A 16,009-nucleotide genomic window follows, 5' to 3' on the forward strand; every position below is an offset into this window, starting at 1 on the left:
GTACCAACAGAAGACGAGCAGATACCTGCCGATACAAGACATTCAGATAATGAGCAGGACGAAGTTGACCAGCACAGGGAAAGATCAGTAGACCCTCAGACAATTGGTGTGCAACCTACCTGTGATCAACCCAGTAGTCCACAACCACGGAGATCCGAACGTGAAAGGAGGCCTACCCAGATGTTCACTTACGGCTCATTGGGCCAACCCTCTTACCAACCTCAACCCATGATCAACACAGTTGGAGCCTATGAAACGTCGTCGATGCCAATCTGGGAGATGGGGCCACATCCCATGACATACCCACCATTCCAGACACTACCATACCCCATCCCATACCAAATGCTACCTTACCCCCCAACCATGCCATACAGTCGACCACTCTTTGTGTACTGATTGACACACACAACAACTACAAATACTTTGAGGTTTTTTGTTTTGATACTTACCTTTGAGTATTGAGAATTTGAGAATGTAATTCTGTATTTTGAGAGTTGAATGTCTGGAGCCATTTTCTTTTGTCGGGGAGCGTGTGACGCACACAAAATGTATGGTCACATTTATGTTTGTATTTATTTTGTTATGATTTTAAAGATGATATTTACTTTTGTGAAAAGAAAGGAGCAAGAATGTTTCTATATGGACAAGAATGGACAATGCATTTAGATCTTGCTTTAATTCCAAGCGTTCTCTATGACACTATACAGTGGAACTTTCCTAGTGTTTCCACCACTAGGGGGCAGTGTGGCGATTCGCTTCGTTCTCAGAGGCACACTGAGATGGACTGAACCACTTCCTCATTCTGCATGAGGAGGCTAAAAGGACAACATCGTCGTCACTGTCCTATTTATTTTATTCCTGTTTTACCAGGTTTGTACTCTACAACAGACTCTTAAACTGCACACAGTTGTTGCCCACGTTTTATTTGCTTTTGGAGATCGTTTTTGGTGAAGCTAACTATAATTTTGAGTGGTTTTGTGACCCAAAGAATGTCCCGTTTTTACATGTGTTCCTAAAATGGTGGTCCTGTTGTGTTGTGATGAAAATGAGGGAAGACTACGTTTTTGGGGCTCCAGATCATTCCATTTCTGTCTTTACTTTAATACAGTATTGTTCAGAAGTATTTTTGGTAAACAGTGTTATTGATTATACAACGTTTTTGTGTGTTTTGGTCATTATAATGCACTTTAAAGTATTTTAGCATTATACTATGAAAAACGTTTTGCCTACAGCCTTATAAAACTCAGTTCTGCACTATGATACTTACCTGATGCTTAGAGGCATGTATTTGTAGCACTATGCTAGATTGTGTACATTCATTAATGTGCACTACTGTCTGACACAGACATTTAAAGGAACAGTCCTTGTATTTTTGTGGTATGATGAAAACATACTGGTGGTTTTGAAAGTAACTATGGTTATTGTAACTAAGTGTGAATTTAAATGTGAACGAAATGTGATGTCATGAAAAAAAGGAATATTGTGACTGTTATATTTTGATTGATTTATTGAAATGATACAGAGAAAAGAAATATATTGAATTGTGAATTAATAAATTGATTCTGCATGAGGAGGCTAAAAGGACAACATCGTCGTCACTGTCCTATTTATTTTATTCCTGTTTTACCAGGCATAGGAGGGCTTCCCCAGCAGCAAAACTCATCTGCATATGGGTCTTACAACTGAGACCTGTAACACACGCACCCAAGCATACGCACATACACAAATACTGTACGCAACATTGTTTTCACTTATAGCAACAGCAAACATAGGAGTGTATGATGTGTGAGTTTCATACACTCAAGGAACACTCTCTCTGTCATCTAAAAGGCTGTTAACTGCTAAATGTACACTGAAAAAATGAGAGTCAATTTTCACACTCTCGTATTAAATGAAGACTGAGGATTTGACGGTGTGCACTGCTCTCAGAGCGCCATTGTTGCTGGCCGGCAGCCTGGCACGGGGAGTGGGGCGTCAGGCTCCGGGTGTCCCCTGAGCCAACACTTCTTGACCCAACGGTCATTGTTAAGTCAAGCAGAGGACACTTCATTGAATATGTTATACAGTGTACTGTACACAGTCAAATCCTCACTGTTTATTTAACTCTGAGGCTTGTTTTCATTTCTACACTCTAAGACAGTGCATGGTTCCCAACATTTTCTGGATCAGGGACCACTTGGAAATCAGCGTTCGTAGCCCACCCATCTGACCCACCCGTTCGCGGCCCACCCAATGCATGTTAAGTGGTCAGAGCTCAGAGGTGTGGGCCACATGCATTTTCAGAGAATGTTTATTTTAATGATCAATCAATTGATTGTGTTCCGATCAATGGAACTGACATTGTTAAGTTCCTATTATCTTAGTATTTTAACAATTCTTTGGGGGCCCACTTACAATATCCTCACGGCCCACCAGTAGGTCCCCGCCCACTGGTTGGTACTCGCTGCTGTAAGAGTTGCACATCTGTAAAGGTCCATTTGGTTCCATTTGATTTTGAACACTTCAGAATTACCGGTAAGATAACATATACTTTAGAGTATATACAGGCGGGCCGCAGACATTGGTCCGACGTGCAACAGCCCGACACACACGTGAGTCCGACACATGTGTAGCTGGTTAGTAAGACTCACCCGTGGTTTCCGACATGCGTTGCCAGTTAAAACTCACCTGTGGCTTCCCTGTGAGGTTAGGGTTAGGTTAAGGTTTGGGGTAGGGTGGCAGGACTAATGCCTGTCGGACAAGCACATGCGCCCTCTACAGCCAAGGGGCAATGTTAGCTTGTGATGTTTTCTTCAACGCTTACAGTAGCCAGCATATAGAGGCTTGTGTTAATATGATCTATGGTAACACATTTACGCCATGTTGGCTTAGATCAGAAGACCATGCCAAGTAAGTCTTCTTTCAAGGTTGAGTGGGTTCCTCAACAACTGACACAACACTGAGACGCCGGACCGTACAGTACTACATTTTTAGTTCATACATTTTAGATTGGTTGAAATGAAAAATCAATGTAAATCAAAGCTAGAGTTTGGGATGTCTTGTCCTCCCTGTGCAGACAGCAACTATGTGTAATAAATGCGTCTCCTGTGTGTAGGGATGGGCAATTAACTGAAAATATATCGAAACAGATATGTAGAACCAATAATTAATTAATCTGGCTCATGTAGGTTAATAGAATTATCGACATATATCAACAAATCGACTGTATAATCGACTAAATCTATTTATTAACAGTAGTCTGATTAATCACTTAACCCTTTGTTATACTACAACCTCCTATATACAGCGTATACACGTCTCAATATTTGCCATTGACAATGAAAGGAGAAATTAGGTCAAATGTCTGCCAAATATTATGTAAATTTAACCAACCAATCACATAAATTCATGTTCATGAGATGATGTATAATGATAAGAGCGCCCCTCACTTCACACGGGTGGTGTGATTATTTTTAAACATTGTTCATTAATCGGAATCAGTTTGAAATAATCGTGATATTTAGTTGAACTCATATTGCCAATCCCAACCTGTGTATATCTGGGAACATCAGAAGAGTGTATACCATTGTACCAAGTGCACATTGTACCAGGGTACCATTGTGTACCATCCAGGCAAATTCAGCTGGGTTTCCTGGTGCTGATGGTTTGCACTGAAATAAATGATCACCCAATTCAGAAGATTATCTGATTTGAAACGTACAATATTTTAATATCTCTCTCTCTCTCTCTCTCACACACACACACACACACACACACACACACACACACACACACACACACACACACAAGGCGCCTTATTCAATACCTCCATTTCTTCTGAGGGAGAGCCTACCTGGTCACACGAATCTGGCAGACGCATTTGTGTGGAGACAAAGTGAGTAGCTTGAGGGTGAAACTGTGCCACTGCACAGCGCAGGATTAGAGCCCCAATGGCCTGTGGAGGTACAAGTTGAGCCAACCAGGGGTATCAGTGACATGGGAGCATACAGTACAACTTTCATATCAAAGCATTGGGTAATGGAAAAGACCCAAATATACACTATAATGCATGCATTGCCAAACTGTTACTGTTGGGCATCAGTCTTTCATATTAAGCCAGCAGTGTCATTTAAGAGAATACTGACTCAATTCATAGTAAATTGTGGTTTTATACTGTATGTCATGTCATGGGCTAAATCTACAACTCTAATGTAATTAAAATCTTACTCAATAAAGCCTGCAATGAATGGGCTGGATTTGGTTAATCTTGAACAGACTGAATGATACTTACATCATTACATAACTATATTATTTATATATACTTCAATATTATATTTACTAGTCTAGATACAAGGACTGGTAGAGCGCAAGATAGCGTAGCTCAACAACAGTTTGTATGTCTTTCTTTTAGACTAAATGTTAATAAATATAGACCTGTATTTTGAGTAATGACTTAATGAACTATACACTGCTTTTGTTTAATGCACTGTGATCAGCCTGCTGTCTAAGAGCAGCAGGGGGGAGAATCGGAGGATATGGGCCTCATGTCTGTCTATTCGTCATGAAATCTCTTTTAGAGAGAACTATGGGAAAGGAGGTGTTTGAAAGCCAAAGCAATGAGATACACTGCCAGGGAGATAAAACTTGTGTTCCCTCCAGTTATCTCTCTCCTACTCCACCAACCCACGTCTATTCATCCTTCCATTACACTCTTTGCCATATACTGTACCTCCCCTCGTTTCTGCTCAACCCCCCCAGTCACTCTGCCAGTTTATTCCTATATTCCATCCCTTCCTTCTGCCCTCATTTCTGTCACGCCCTTGTTCCCTTTCCTCTTGTCATTTTTCTTCCTTTCCTCCTGCCTCCTCCCTGCCATCTCTTTCATCTCCATCTCCCCTCCCCCATTCCTCATCTTCAGATTCCCTCCATCCCTTTTAACAGACCCCCCCCCCCCCCCCCCCCCCCATCATTCCCTTACTCTACTTCCCACATTATGAACACACACTCTACCTCTCCCTGTTTCTTTTCCCCTGTGTGGTGTAGGCTGATCTGACCCCAGTCAGGCTGGCGGCAGCTGGAATAGCAGACAGTCAGGGAGGGGGCACCAGTGGAGAAGAGGGAGGAGGGGGGGTTATAAGGGGTAAGATGGCAACATGAGGATGAAGAAACAGGGTCTTAAGGGGTTCATGGTTGGTGAGAAAATGGGTTTCTTTTTTGTTGGCAAAGGCTGTGATCCTTGAAACAGAGGTAGGGAGGCTCCGGCCCCTTGGGACAGGGATCAAAGATGGCTTCATTCTCTTTGTACGTCTCCCGGCCAGGGCCCCCTACAGCTAGTGTATATGATAACGCTATTGCTGATCAGCCTGCAAGTCAATATTTGTATTCTTCTATACACCACAAACAACACACGCTGATGTTTAGGGGAACCTTGCAGCACTAGACGCAGCAGTTTCTCTATTGGTGGGGGGTAGTTAGGAGCATGGGACGTGATTCGCTGACTTGGCGCCACGGCAACAGCTGTTCCGCCCTGCGGGCTACACCTGTTCCTGCAATGAAGGGAACAAGGGGGAGGAGGAGAGGGAGGGTGGTGAGAAAAGACAGAAACGGAAGAAAGGGGATCAAGGAGGGGATGCACTCACTGCAGTCTGTGTAAAAGGAGGTATACGAGAGAGAGAGAGAGCTTATAGCTTCATGTATGTCAGAATGTGACCTCTGCTCATGTTACCATAACAACTACTTAATGACACAGTACACTTGGCTTTAGCCAGAGTAACATATTGCAACATAAGTCAAATGGTTGAGCTTCTATGTGTCAGCCCTCTTTACGTCATTCTACAGTATCGGTTGAGCCGTGATGGGCTATAAGGTGGTATAAAAGAGGAGAATCCGGTTTTGGTATGGCGTACAGTGAGGAATTATTGTTGTCCTTGGCATTTATACATAGAGTTTTGTAATGACTCACAAACAAAACTCTTTCAGCTGTGTCTTAGTTGCTCACACTCACGCTTGGCTGTCAGGCCAGAGCCTATTATGCGGCATGCGCCTGGACCGCTAGGCCAGCGGGCACCCATAAAACAATTTCTATGTACCAAGATTACTCGATGCAGATAGTGGAGGAATACAATACTATAATATAATATAATGTTTTCAAAATCTCTGTGGGCGACTGTAATCTGTGGGAAGTATGTGTCTCTGATGTCTTGGTACAGTGGATAATAATCACTGATACCTCAGTCATTTCAGAACCAACGAAATTCTCAGATATATACAGGCTTTGATTTGCATTTTGCGCTCATGGTATATCATGCATTTATATAGCAATGTGTATTACATTCACACAGACGCCAGAGGAAACTATGCAAAGCACCAACTTGCTCATTGGGAGCATTCTACACTAAATAACTTCCCAGAAAGTAACCGATCTACAAGCTCACAATGTGCCTCAATGTGCCACAACAAGTGTCTCTTAGACACTCAGCCCGGTGGAGCGACCCGGTCACCCGAGAACCTTTAAATTCCCGCTGTACCTCCTGAGCCACTGCCGCCACATCAACCCTAAACCCCCATGATCATTGTCTTTTTGTCTGGTGGCAGGCAGTGGGCAAATCTGTCACCTATACAGAATACACTGACTAACCTGCCTGGATGATCATTAGTCAGGGTGAAGTCTGTGTAGTTTATCTTCTATCAGCCCCATGTTTAAACAGTGACTCACATTTCTCAACACTGGGCTAGGGTCAGGGTCCATGGATGAAGTGATGGCTGGGGGGAGTGTGGGTATGGAGGAAAAATGGATTTGCTGGTTGTTCAGCAGGTAGAATGTAGTAACTATGTGTACAACAAATCTTTATAAGTTAACCACTTACAAACTCTCTCTAAACCTGACCGTGGTCGGCTGTGGACCTTTTTCCCATCTACACCAAATCTCTTGGAAATATCTGATCTACAAGCCGCTCAATGCGCCATGTTGTGACTTGCTTGTTTAGCTTGATTAGCTTGTAGATCTGCTATTTTGGGTTCCTCTCCAAATTGGCATGCTGCTAGGGTTAAATGGTTTACATTTGTTTATTTTGCCAAATAAACATACCTGGAATTTGTCCTTTAACGGTTAAAGTAGGCTACTACAGTATAAAAAGGTTGGGAACCATTGGGTTAAAGTTTAACCCATTCTATGAGGAGCTGCAGACAACAATTTTCCCACAGCTGGGGACCATGGCTTTTGGTGCAAGCCACCAAGCCCTATACTTAACTAGATTTTCAAAATCAATTCAAATATATTATGCTGATCGGAGCAATGTTCACAGAGTTATGCCCCATTAGGCCATGCAGTCAATCTAAGATTGGACCCAAAAGAAATTGCAATATTCAAGGTTTTTTATGATCCTTACACTCATCCAAATAATTTCTCCTTTCATTGTCAATGGCAAATATGAGACTGGCGACAAGATGACGTAAATTTTCCCTTCATTATCAATGGCATTTAATGTTTGTGTTGTGGACATTTTACGTCATATTTGGCGGATATTTGACCTAATTTCTCCTTTCATTGACGATGGCAAAGACGTTTGGGGACAAGATGACATACATTTTCCCTTCATTGTCAATGGCATTTAATGTTTGTGTTGCGGACATTTTGTGGGGACAAAAGCTGTGTATATAGGAGGACTGCGGCGATAAAATTGCCGATTTGCTCAGACACATATGACGTAAATTCTCCATTAATTGTCAACGGAATTCAGTAGCAGGTCCTTTCTGAGCACTGGTCCACACAGGCATAGAAACACATGCATTTTCATGTCCTGCTACATAGCGGGTATGCGTGTGACATCATCATCATACCCGGAAGTTATGCGGGAACGCCTACTGAGTGGCAAAATAATCACACTGCCACTCACTTTATGCGTGCGGCCGTGCGCATACCCTCTATAATTATCACATTATCACACAGAGGACGTTCTCCGTGCACAACAACAGGAATACAGCTGGTAGCCTTTATCAGAGTCTCTCTGGAGACTCAGCTCCTAGACACCTAGTAAGGTAACGAGGGTGGAAAGTGGGCGTAGGCTTTCACGGCTATAAGACCAGAGTGCAGAGTCTAGGAGGCACACCTTGATCATATGAGGCACTTCATCGTGTGTGTGTGTGTGTGTGTGTGTGTGTGTGTGTGTGTGTGTGTGTGTGTGTGTGTGTGTGTGTGTGTGTGTGTGTGTGTGTGTGTGTGTGTGTGTGTGTGTGTGTGTGTGTGGACACCGCTGTGTGTATTGCCTCTGTACGCCTCCCTTTGCATACACCTGTAGATAAGCAAGAGAGAGAGCAACCCCCACCTTGCTCCCAGTGCTGTGGACTGTGTACACTCCAAATATTTCCATAGCCAGCCCTCACACGGAAATATAGGAGGAAGTGCATGGACGGACGGACGGACGCAGACATAGACATAGACACAGACACAGACACAGACACAGACACAGAGACAGAGACAGAGACAGACACAGACACAGACACAGACACAGACACAGACACACAGACACACAGACAGACAGACTCAAGGCCAGTGCTGAGAATTAAACAGGATAAGTAAACTCAGCTGAGAATTGAACAGGAAAAGCAAACTCAAAGTTGTCCTTCAAATGAGCGTTGTTGTTTGAAAATCATAGTCAAAACTCACACATGCATTGAAAGCGCACACACGCACACATGCATGCACGCAGTGCACTCTTAGGCAAGTTGCATAATGTACATCTAAGAGAAACCTGAATAGCACTCGACCACACCTGTTCTGTAAACATTATGGTGTACACACACCTTTTAAATCTACTCTAATATTCATGCCTTGTTTGATCACAAGGTTTCTTTTCTGATCGTGGTATGTGATGAAGCTGGAATACATGGGATATTTTTTCTGGCAATCAACATTGGCATTTAGCAGCATTTCTGTTCTAGTCTAGTGCAAGTCATCATAGCTTTCATTGCATGCTGTTGTCCCACACTGAAAATAGATCATCTACAACTATTCCTTCCTGATTGGCCAAGATTGTATTCCAAAGTTTGCAGGAGTGGCCCGTTTTGTACAAAATAACTAGGATCATGAACGCAGCTTCCGATTGCTGTGAAACTTTGCACACACATTCCCACTAGGCCAAGGAAGTAATGCCGCCATACATTTTCCAAACCAGCCTCACAGTGGCGCTATAACAGGCAGATATGTTGACAATTGACATGTATGACACAACAGTCACCCAATCCTCTCTGCATTAGGATCAGGTGTATCACTTACGTCTCATGTTAAAGGAACACACATAGAAGTTTAATGTGTTAAAACAAATAGATTAGTAGTTATGGATTATGGAGAGGTGACCTGAGGGTTAATATACCTCACGTGATAATCCCCTCCAGGGCTACACTGCTGTCGCCGGCTCCCACTTAACCTGAATTGCAACTCAATAACCTCCACTACTGTATAACGTCTACTACTCCGCAGGCTACTGTAGTAAAGTATGAATGATGAGATTGTAGTCTCCTCACTGTGTGACAGTGTAAGGACAGTTGTCCTATGTGTGTGACTGTGTCGTCTATGGTCTGATTTGCATTGTTCAGTAATAATAATGCCGTTTTGATTATTATTGTAGTTGAATACTATTAAGGAATGAAATATTGTCACGTCATGATTATATTACATTCATTAGTAACTAAGTAATTGAACGCATTAACATCCACTTAAACCTCAAGATACTTTTAACAAGTTCACAGTTATAAGACTGGGTGAAATTATTTTTGTACGAGATCCAAACGCAACGCTATGCAGTTTCAAAGAGTCATAAGAACAGAGAATAGAAAGAAACAAAGTCAGGTGGAAAGCCACAATGTCAGATATATGGTACATTGTCAAAATAGAAATAATAAGTGAGGAAGAATACCACAGTCTTGTGCAAGACAACATTGATAGCAATAAACATCAAACCTGTACAGTGTACAGCATCATTGGATTGTACTGTATTTCAAGGTAGTGGCAATGCCTGTCATATTATTATTGCATTACATTTACAAATTAGTTACTATGTCAATTATTTAATAAAGGAGTTTAAAAGAATGTGAACGGTAATCTTTGTGCTTATACCACATCAACATACCATCTCTGTTTGCCCTCTCACTGTCTTATCTCTTATCTGTCCCTGTGCTCCCTATCGCCTCCTCCTCTCCCCAGTCCTCATCCTAGAGCCGCTGGATATGGATGACCTGAGTGGTAAGACGCTGAAGATCACAGACTTTGGCCTGGCCAGGGAATGGCACCAAACCACAAAGATGAGTGCTGCGGGGACCTACGCCTGGATGGCTCCAGAGGTCATCAAAGTCTCTCTGTTTTCCAAGAGCAGTGATGTGTGGAGGTACTGCTCTGTTTACTGTCTGGATACTTAAGTGTGTGTGCTTTTGAATGAACTGCAGGGCTGGCCTAACCTCGATCCCAGCCTTACTCATCTGCGAAGAGAAAAGCCTGGTCACGACCTAAGGGAGAGATTGCATACCTAGCCGGAAGGCAAGGCTTCCAGCGTTTTAATTTCCGCTGGAAGGTTGCAGTTTGGCACGTTTCCACTTCCACCAAATTCCAGCACCTCTCTTTAGGCATTCAACAATGTAGGTTTTGCCCAGTGCTTCTTATGCTTAAACATGACAGAAAAACAACAAAAGTGACATTAACTTGGCTAAGCTTGCATCACCCTTGTCTACAATCAGTTTTTCTACACTCAAAATGAATGCAGTGTTTATTCATCGCTATCTTCTTTTGATGTGACTAACCGTGGTCATTATAAGTCTCTGACACAACTGAATACAATTTCAATGACAGGTGTATTGGTGGAGTAGACAAGCACAATCCAAGGAATGAAAAGCACCTGCACTGTCCTCCTTTTGCTCATAAAACATACATTTGATAGGCAATGTTTCAATCAAGGGCCTTCTGTGTTCAAGGACCTTCTTTACGTATAATAATGATATACTGCACGTGAAATTAAAATAAAATGTTTGGAATTGTGTAATTGTGCCATCAAAAATATTAAGTAAAGACAGACAAGACTTTTCAAGCCTGTTCAATGGTTACTTGCTCATCTCTCTGGCTTTGTGATGTTCTCTCTCTCTTTCTCCATCTTTATCTCACCTTCTGTAGTTTTGGAGTGTTACTGTGGGAACTGCTGACGGGAGAAGTTCCATACCGGGAGATTGACGCTCTGGCAGTAGCCTATGGTGTGGCCATGAACAAGCTAACCCTACCCATCCCTTCTACCTGTCCAGAACCCTTTGCACACCTCCTGGAAGGTAAGCTGATCCTCACCAGGTCACTTACATTCACTCTAGAACTAGATGATCAGAGACAATCGGTTTGTGGTAATATTGTATTACTTAGACTTCAAATGGTCAGCATAATCATATTGGAGCCTTTTATTTCCCTGATGGGATCTACAGAGTGAGGGAAGATGGATGCCCCCATTGACAGTGGAGTAAATAGTTGTATTCATTATATTTACAGGCCTGTTCAATCCATACACTCCTTTCTGGCATGTACTATTTGTTGGTTCCAACCTAAGATTCATTTAGGGCTTTATTGCTTTAGACCAGGGGTTCCCAAACCTTTTAGCTCAAGACCCAAAAGAGACATTTTATGTCTTCCTGGGACCCAAACTAGTGAAAATAGCCGAGCTACAAGCTCATAAGCTAATAATCTATTGAGATAATAATTAAACAAAATACAGGAAAGTGTTATTTACTCCCATGAAAATGTGTCTGTGACCCAAAAGTCTATTGTTTGGGAAACAGTGCTATATAGACTCACACCTGCACCGAATACTAAACTAAAACAGCTGTTTTCATCATGTCATCTTTCATAACTCAGTATTACTGTGTACTGTCAGCCCTCAAACTTCAATGGCACCTCCTGCTGTTTCCCGCTCATGCTGTTCCTGAAGCAAATACACTTTACATTTTTGCAAACTTCAAAGTGCTGAAGGGTTTAAAAACATTGGCATAAAATAGTGAAGGCAACCAAACAAAAAGGATCAAATTAAAGTATTATAGGATCAAATTACTTAAAGTAAAATCAGGGAATAGAAAAAAGGCCCAAGAATAAATGCTTTGTTAAAAAGGTATGTTTTTAACAGCATCAGTGGACTGTGGTGCTCTCAGGTGTTCAGGGAGGGCATGATTCCACAGACATGGGGCAGTAGTAGCCCATGGTGTGTAGAGCTTGGTCATGGCGACAAGGTTGGTGTGCGGAGGCATCAAGTGGAGGGTTGTGGGGTGAGGACTGAGTTTTTTTAGGTGGATGTGTGTGTGTGTGTGTGTGTGTGTGTGTGTGTGTGTGGGAGGGGGGGGGGGGGGATGTACTGATGTGTGAGATGGGAGATACTCTTGCAGGTGTGGCAACTCACTATAGGTATAGGGCACCACACTGCAGTCTACGGTACCCTCCATCAATAGTCCATTACTAGCTAGAGTTTCAACAGTGAGTCTCTACTTACAGAATGACTCGGTGACATTCACACTAGGCCGACTTCTTGATGGGTTTCCAGTTTTTACATTACAGTTTTTGCACGCTAGATGTTACTTTATCTCATCCTTTAACAAAGTCAGGTTCTGTTTGTGGTTTCATCCCATTAAAGGAGAGTTTTCACCTTGCTGCCATCACTGCTCATTGGTGAAGTGCTCATTGGGGAATTGGTGGGTCTATAAATAAAATTGATTCGAGTTGATTTACTCTTTTTCCATGCCCAAGGTGGTATTGACGACCTTTTTCAAAGTGTCAATTTGTGCCTTTGACAGGTTTTTGAGATTTTCTGGGTACAGACGCATCCACTAACTGTAAGCGGGTGTTGTTTCCGTAGGAGACGATTTCATTCCGCAAAATGTCCCTCCATTGTTTTTCTCTGAATCTTTTCTCCATCCGCGCCTGGATTGGCAATTTGGCGATATTTGGACCTAAATGGAAAATCTTCGCTGCCCCACAGTTAGCATGTTAGTGCTTCTAGCAGCACCGAAGGAGCTCCAGAGTGGCTCAATATGGTGCCAGTGCCTCGCGTTTCCATGGTGTTTCGAGTGCAGAGGGGGCCGGGCACAGAACTATGTTGTGTGAAGACAAGTCTGGGTTTTGGACACTATTTCTATTTCTACTTTGTTTTCTCTTTTGTCCAGAGTGCTGGAGCCCAAACCCCCGAAATAGACCCTCCTTCACCAATATACTGATGCGGCTACTGGCAATCGAGAAGTCAGCCATGTTTCAGATGCCCCTGGAGTCCTTCCACTCTTTACAAGAAGACTGGAGAGTGGAGATCCAGCAGATGTTTGATGAACTCAGGGCCAAAGAGAAGGTGGGGAGTCAGGAATAGTGTAACACATATGCTAGTACAGGGGTTCCCAAACTGTGGTGCGTGCACCCCCTGGGGTGTGCGAGCACCTCCTAGGGATGAAAAGACTAATGGTGCTGCTATGGTTTTATTTTAAATATATGAACATTATAACATTATGCCAATATATGGCAAGTATATGCAGAATATATGCCATATTCAGTATATGTCTCTATGAAAAATAGACACTATGCCTATTTATTTGCTCAGAGACTATGACGTAAAATTCTCCATTCATTGTCAATAGGTATTGACAATGAATGGCCCCTCAAAAAATATATATGTTACAAATATATATATATATATTACATATTACATATATATAATTATATATGTATATTTCATTTCAGTCAGCTAGCTCGGGAGGTAAGCGGGGGTGCACAACCGCTGTACTAGTACAATGTTCAGTACATGGAACAATATTTCAGTACATGGAAAACACAGGCTAACCTTTAAATGGTGAAGTCACACAGCATGAAGGAGTCTTCTCCCTCACTCTCTAGAGGTGTTTATGCGGAATTACCATAGCAACACACTCTCTGCCTGAAGAGGTGTCATATTAGTATTGCCAACATCTCATAGAATTATTCTCCATTACTGTTCTCCATTATCTCCTCTCCTATACTTCCATATCCTATCCTTCCATCTCCTCTCCTCTCCTGTCTTATCCTAATGTCTTTAATGGTGTAGGAACTGAGATCATGGGAGGAGGCGCTGGCAAGGGCCGCCGAGGAGCAGAAAGAGCAAGAGGAGCAACTGAAGAGGCGTGAGCAGGAGCTGGCCGAGAGAGAGATAGACATTGTGGAGCGAGAACTCAACATCATCATCCATCAGATGTACCAGGAGAAACCCAGGGTGAAGAAGAGGAAGGGCCACTTCAAGAAGAGCAGATTGCTTAAGCTAGGCCGAGACAGCAACTGTATCAGCCTGCCCTCTGGTGGGTAACATGGAGAACTACAAGCATTGTTGCTGTTGAGCAATGTGCCTCACTGTTGTCAATTTAGAAACTCTGAGCACACCACATAGTTGATATGATAACTCTCATCTCACATCTCTCATCTCATCTTTTTGGTCTTTGGAACAATGTGAAGCAGAAGGCAAACATCAATCATTCATACAATAAAAGCCTTTCACCCTCATCATAATCCCTAGTTTAATTATGTGCCCATTTATTAAAAATGTATGTGTAAAATCCACCACATCCAGTGTTGGCAATCTTGTAAACTTGTATTGATTCTTACATATATAGAGGTTTGTAAATAATATATATCTGACACGATATTTAAAATTCTCTTAAATTTTCTGCTTTCCTGTTACCAGGCTTTGAGCATAAGATCACAGTACAGGCATCTCCAAGTGTAGACAAGAGGAAAGGAAATGAGAGTACCAGTACCACCCCTCCTGCTAGCCCAGGAGTCATGCCAAGACTGAGAGCCATAAGATGTAAGTACAGCTGTGTGTGTGTGTGTGTGTGTGTGTGTGTGTGTGTGTGTGTGTGTGTGTGTGTGTGTGTGTGCGTGTGTGTTACTAACTATACGATTTGAATCCTCACAAGAGAAATGTTATTTTTATGGTTAATATATTTTTATTTTTATAGAACGCTTACAATTATGAACAGATTCAAGTTGGAGTTATATTCCAGCCTGATTTGCTGCGTTCCGTGGATCTGAAAATGTCAGTAGTAGCGCTTAGTAGCGAGTGACATTTCAGAATCACAGAACACAGCGATTCAGGCTGGATCGGAATGGGCCCGGAATGCACAGTTTTGTGTGTTTGTGTGTGTGAGCACGGAATGTGCACACCGAGTGTAATATTTTTAATTATCCCTCAGTGATTCCCAGTAATATGAATACTTGTTATATTTTAATTGTCCCTCAGTGACTCCCAGTGATATGAATACTTGTTATATTTTAATTGTCCCTCAGTGACTCCCAGTGATATGAATACTTGTTATATTTTAATTGTCCCTCAGTGACTCCCAGTGATGGCAGTAAGACATGGGGTCGTAGTGCTGTATGCAAGAAGGAGGACCTGTCTACGAGCAAGAAGAAAGGACGCACATGGGGTCCTAGCTCCACCCACCAGAGAGAGAGGGTGGGCGGGGAGGAAAAGTATGTGTATTTATTATTTAGAAAATGGCTACCCTTTACATTTGTTTCATTAAAAGCCATAACACTGAGCAGTCTCTGAAACACAGCCAAAGTTGTGCTCCACAAATCACGTTCAACCCAGATTTGGCTGAAAAACAAGGGGTTAAATTCGTTCTACTGCTATGCTACCAAAATGTGGAATGCCCTACCAACAGTTGTTAGAAAGTGTGGATCCTTACTTTCTTTCAAAACCACTCTAAAATAGCACTTACAGTACATAGTATTGTTATATATTTGTCACTAAATGGTTAAATGAATTGAATACACAGGACCCTAATGGAAATAAGCCAGTGCTTTCTTGGTTTAGGGTCATCATTGTATTTGTATTAAACTGTACTTTTTTTTGCAAACTGTTAAATTATTCAATCAATCAAAGTTATGACCATTACATCCTGCTCAGTGCTGTAGTCCAGGTTTCTTTGCACGGTATAGCATAATTATTCTCTGGATGAAATCATTAGCAGACGGTATGGGCTTTTTTTCAAAAACGTA

General features: G+C 42.3%; 1 protein-coding gene across 2 annotated transcripts in view; it reads left to right on the plus strand.

The window, feature by feature from the left end:
- Positions 1 to 16,009, plus strand: part of map3k10 (mitogen-activated protein kinase kinase kinase 10) — a 41,546-nt gene that overhangs the window by 18,510 nt on the left and 7,027 nt on the right. For both annotated transcript variants that reach the window (XM_083772657.1, XM_083772658.1), the window contains exons 3-8: positions 10,181 to 10,361; positions 11,138 to 11,286; positions 13,156 to 13,331; positions 14,058 to 14,304; positions 14,688 to 14,810; positions 15,340 to 15,478. In XM_083772657.1, coding sequence (XP_083628783.1) covers positions 10,181 to 10,361; positions 11,138 to 11,286; positions 13,156 to 13,331; positions 14,058 to 14,304; positions 14,688 to 14,810; positions 15,340 to 15,478 — 1,015 coding nt within the window. The remainder of the gene's footprint in view (positions 1 to 10,180; positions 10,362 to 11,137; positions 11,287 to 13,155; positions 13,332 to 14,057; positions 14,305 to 14,687; positions 14,811 to 15,339; positions 15,479 to 16,009) is intronic.

Source organism: Protomyctophum parallelum (assembly GCF_964188405.1).
Source record: "Protomyctophum parallelum genome assembly, chromosome: 9".
Lineage (NCBI taxonomy): Eukaryota > Metazoa > Chordata > Actinopteri > Myctophiformes > Myctophidae > Protomyctophum > Protomyctophum parallelum.